Source organism: Cucurbita maxima, unplaced genomic scaffold (genome assembly GCF_002738345.1).
Source record: "Cucurbita maxima cultivar Rimu unplaced genomic scaffold, Cmax_1.0 Cma_Scf00012, whole genome shotgun sequence".
NCBI classification, from domain to species: domain Eukaryota; kingdom Viridiplantae; phylum Streptophyta; class Magnoliopsida; order Cucurbitales; family Cucurbitaceae; genus Cucurbita; species Cucurbita maxima.
Genome location: NW_019272028.1, coordinates 3,433,409 through 3,438,774, shown reverse-complemented (window position 1 = coordinate 3,438,774; position 5,366 = coordinate 3,433,409). Strand labels below are relative to the sequence as shown.

The 5,366-nt window shown below is 30.9% G+C and overlaps 1 protein-coding gene across 1 annotated transcript in view; it reads left to right on the top strand.

The window, feature by feature from the left end:
- The first annotated feature begins 1,947 nt into the window (after positions 1–1,947).
- Positions 1,948–5,366, top strand: part of LOC111487050 (IAA-amino acid hydrolase ILR1-like 6) — a 5,597-nt gene continuing 2,178 nt past the window's right edge. The window contains exons 1-3 of the mRNA XM_023134270.1: positions 1,948–2,573; positions 3,973–4,098; positions 4,996–5,310. Coding sequence (XP_022990038.1) covers positions 2,085–2,573; positions 3,973–4,098; positions 4,996–5,310 — 930 coding nt within the window. The 5' untranslated portion in view covers positions 1,948–2,084. The remainder of the gene's footprint in view (positions 2,574–3,972; positions 4,099–4,995; positions 5,311–5,366) is intronic.

Sequence of the window (5,366 nt, the reverse complement as noted above, 5' to 3'; positions counted from 1 at the left end):
CTCTTTTTTTTTTTTTTTTTTTTACTCTCTCTTTTTGTGTTCCAATTATTAACTCATAAACCAATAAAGTTAAATCAATAATATTTTCAAATGTAATTTTGGAAATTTTTAAATAAAAACACTCAGACTCTTCTCTTTTTCATTGATTTGATATTTTTCCCTTTGTAAAAATGGAATTTTCATAATTAATTATTAGAAAAATAAATAAATAAATAAAATGTCAATTATAGGATGAACATACAATATTAATTATTAAAAGATATTATATTTTGTCACCCTACTTTTCCAACATTTCTTAAGTTATCCGAGGAATTATTGATCTTTAGCTTAAAAAGCATAATTTTAAAAGATTTAAATAAATTTGTAACATTACGTGAAATATGCATAAATGAATTATTAATATTTTTTATTATCGATTATAAAAGTTCAAAATATGCTAAAATTTGGTTACATAATTTAATTGTTTATTTCGAATTATGAATTTCATTAGTGAGTAATAAATTCACTATAAAAATTTATTTAAAATATTTCAAATAAAACTTTCCATAAAAAAATAATATATTGTGGATTAGGATGGATGAAATTATTTTAGCTCATTTAATTCATTTTTTATGAAATTGAATTAGGATGGATGTGACTATTTTTATACTTTTTAATTATTACTTAAAATATTGTGGCTATTTTTATATTTAACAAATATAGAAATAAAAGACGCACATGTTTTTTCGTATTTAATTTTAAATGAAAAGGAAATATTTATTTTTTTAAATATTTATCTAAATAAAAAATGCAAACTTTTTATCGTCAATGAATCTTAGTCTTACATGAAATCATTAATGGAGAAATTAACAATAATAATGATGACAAGAGAGAATTATTATTATTATTTTTTAGAGTAAAAAAAAAAAACTAATTATTTAATGGTAGGTTTTATTACTTATAAAAATTAACCATGATAATGATTTTTTGACATATTTTTAGTCACCAGTTTCGATTAAGGGTAAGCTCGGATAATCTCAAGAGATAAAAAGAGTCTAAACATGAATCAATCTTATGAGACGATATTTTATTCGAATGATAAAGTAAGAGGGCCAAAAAGAATAAGATCGCCGAAGTCGAGCAGCATGCCCACTACCAAAAAGCAAAAGAGCAACTCGACTCGACCCAAAATGCATGGTATAATTCAAATACTTCCGTTTAAGATCCATGCATTTCTTGAAAAAAAGCAAGATGTTGAAAAAAAATTGATTTAAGTTTATGGACCTAATTTATTAGAGAGGCAAAAAAAAAATATATATATATTTCTAATTTATTTTGTATTAAAAAATAATTAATAAAATTAATTTGCGTCCAACTTTAAAAAATAAATGGTATAATCAATAATAAAGGGATATTTCTAATTTATTTTGTTATTAAAAATAATTAATAAAATTAATTTGCGTACAACTTTAAAAAGCAAAAATAAATGTTATAATCAATAATAACCAATAAAGGGATATTTCTAATTTATTTTTTTATTTAAAAATAATTAATAAAAAGCAAAAAAAAAAAAAAAAAAAAGGTATAATCAATAATAATCAATAAAGGGATATTTCTAATTTATTTTGTTATTAAAAAATAATTAATAAAAAGCAAAAATAAATGGTATAATTAATAATAAAAATTAAAGTTCAGTATTGATTTGTTTTAAAGTAGGCTTAAATTAATAATGTCCAAGGTTTTTTTTTTGTTTCTCTTTTGAAAAGGAATTTCATATTTTAAAAAGTAATAAAAATTAGGTAAAATAAATAATAATAAAGTTAAAATTCATTAAATAGGAAATAAGAAATAAATATATATATATAAAAAGAAATGAAGGTGGTGGTCCTAGTATATGGGCAGCTTCGATTCGACGCTCCGGTAACAAATATATTCTAATTGCGTCCTTCTTCTTATTTAACCTTCTTTCCATTCCCACGTGATTAAAATCCTCCCTCTTTCCCTCCCTTCTCCCCCACCGGCCTCCCCTCTTCTTCTACTTTTTCCCTCTGGAATCTCTACTGCTCCCTCTCTCCATCGATTGATTCGTTTCTCTGTTGGTGAGAATGGATTCCTCTCTAAACTTCTGCATAATTTTTACTATCGTTCAATGCTTCTCAATCTCCTTCATCGACACCATATCCTCTCCGGTCGGCGGTGATCACGACGGCTCTGCTCTAATAGGCGCAGACAGCGGCATCAATTCTGTGCCGGATTCTAATTCTCTCAAGAATCAGAGTGTTAGAACGTTGATGGCTCGATCAGACTCTCAGAGCTGCGAGGTGTGGACGGAGGCATGCTCTGAGGCGATTCTCAGTTTGGCGAAGCGGCCGGATGTTGTTGATTGGTTGAAGAAGGTGAGGAGGAGAATCCATGAGAATCCGGAGCTTGCGTTTGAGGAATTTGAGACGAGTCAATTGGTACGCGATGAGTTGGACCGGATGGATGCTAGTTACGAGCATCCGTTTGCTAAGACTGGCGTTCGTGCTTGGATCGGGACTGGCGGACCGCCTTTTGTTGCTCTTAGGGCAGATATGGACGCTCTTCCAATCCAGGTTCTTCTAGAAAATCGGATATCGCGAATATGATTTTGATTTCTGTTCGTTCTTTTTTCCTCTGGCTTTCGCATTTACGATTGATTGATTGCTTTGATGTTTCTGTTCTGCCTTGAGATTGAAAACTACGAGCGAAAAAAAGAGAGAGGAAGAACACAAAGATTTAGAATAAAAAAAACTCTGCTCTAAAAGCAATTTCTGGAAATGCATTCGAGCAATGGATTTTTTTCTTCTTTTGAAATTAGTTGGAATTTGTTTTCAAATATTCCATTACTGAACTTCCACGATCTCACTTCTCACTTTTACAGCTACTTACGCACAGCTATCTTTTCAGAAATGTAGTAAAAACATTCTTACTCTAATTTTTGGATCGTCATAAAATTATACCGTCAAATTTCTTTTACACTGAAATTAGATTTTAAGAACTAAGCATCATTCTCGAAGAACTCAACGTTTTTATTAATTTGGCGTCATTGTGTCAGGGCATTAACAATAGTGGTCTTGTTCATCTCTATGTCCCTCTCTATTACATGTCACGTGTTTGAGTTCCCTCCTTCAAATAAATAAATTAATCTAACTTACAGGAGTAAGCGGTTTAGATGACATGGTTTGCAAATACGATATTTTACGTTTTCTTTAGAAAAAGTTGGTACAATTCTTAGCCCCAAAAATTTCCGTGGATGAAGGATAAGTGCAAGTGGTTGGCGTGGTGTCTGTTTGTACCTCCTCACAGGTTGAGGTGGGACATAATACTTTTTATTTCTTTAGGTATACTTGACATTCTAATTGTATTTGAGTTATACAAGAATCAACTAACAATTGGTGGAACTCAGTCCTACACGCTAAACATCTTGACTTTTAAATTTTATTTTTATCCTTCAGCTTACTTTACGATGATTTTTTTCATTTGGAGTGTTTGTATTTATTCTCTAAATGTTGCATAATTAGTTATTTTAGTCCTCAATTCATCTAAGTTAATATTTTCTTAAAGTAGTGATTATAGGATAAATGAATTTTTTTAGTTCAACTATACGAATTGAATTATTGACTACTTAATGATTTTATCTACTTAAATTGACTAGATAATTGTTATGAACTTGGTTATTTGTTTAAGATGAGTTTTAAGTTAGTACTTTGACATTTCAGCTGTATTTGAGTTGTACATCATCAATTAAATTAGTTGAAATCAATCATTCACGTTAAACATTGTTTTTTTTTTTTTTTTTTTTTTTTTTTTTTAGAACGTTGATGGTGATTTTAGGATTATACTTAAATATGGAGTGTTTAATTTTACTTTTCTGGGGTTGATCTTTCGTGAAGCCGATTGGTTTCAATATTACTTATTGATACTATTACTTATGAGATCGGAAAATGTAAAATGGCATAAAACACTGTGCAGGAAGCCGTGGAATGGGAGCACAAAAGCAGAGTACCAGGCAAGATGCATGCTTGTGGGCACGATGCTCACGTTACAATGCTTCTTGGTGCTGCCATGATCTTGAAGGATCGCGAACATCTCTTGAAGGTTTGCCAAACACCCTCAACTTATTTTGATTTTCTGGAAACAAATAATTTTAGAAGAGTTAATACTATAAGATTCTCTGATTCCAAGCCTCCGAGATGATGGAGTTTTTTCTTATTTTTCTTATTTTTATTTTTTATTAGTAGGCAATGAAGAATAAAAAAGATAAAATTAACGAAACGCTAGTGTTAAAATAATGGATACATTATTTTGCAAAAATAAAGATGGACAAATTAGGCAAATTTACTTTTATAGTTGCAGAAATTTATAATATAGACTACTTAAATTGTCACTTACCGTAATAAATATAAACATTTATGATTAAGGCCACTATAGTTGTCATCGACCACAATAAATATAGATAGACCACTTTAATTTTAATTATCAATGTCCATAATAAATACATTTAATTAATTGCTTTCGAAGTCTTCTCGCCACATGTAGAATGTTTTATATGGACAAGTGGCTTGTCACGACTTTTTAACCTTACCAACCAAACTATAGTTTGGTGTTTGGAATTAGCAAAAATTACTATTACTATTTACTCACTATTTACAAGCTCATAACTCAGATGCAAGATGTCATCAACGGTAAAAATAACATAATGAGCATAATTAAAATACATTTAGAGTACTCCTGATAAGTTTTTCTAATATGATACTCCGACCATTATTCCCAACCACTTTACCAAAATGGAAAAAAGAAAGAGAACAAAACAAGGATGGTTCTGACACTCTTCGAACTAGTAGACCAGCTGGCGACATGATTTTAGATTCTTTGTTGGGTTGCTGCGATGTTTCTCGAGTTTATCTCATATTTGTATTCTTTTATCTGTGTGAGAGTACTAAAATCCGTGGCTACCCATCACTCATTTTGAGTTCTAAGTACTGTGTTTTACAGGGAACAGTGGTTTTGCTGTTCCAGCCAGCTGAAGAAGCTGGCAATGGCGCAAAGCGAATGATTGGCGATGGAGCTTTAAGAAACGTTCAAGCCATTTTTGCTGTTCATGTTTCTCATGAACTTCCCACCGCCATTATTGGGTCCCGGCCCGGTCCTCTGCTAGCTGGCTGTGGCTTCTTTAGGGCGGTGATTACCGGCAAAAAGGGCCAGGCTGGGTCGCCTCACCGGTCCGTCGACCCGGTTCTGGCTGCCTCGGCCGCCGTTATCAGTCTGCAGGGGATTGTGTCTCGTGAAGCAAATCCTTTAGATTCGCAGGTTCGGTTTTTTTTTTTTTTTTTTTTTTTTTTTTTTTTTTTTTTTTTTTTTTTTTT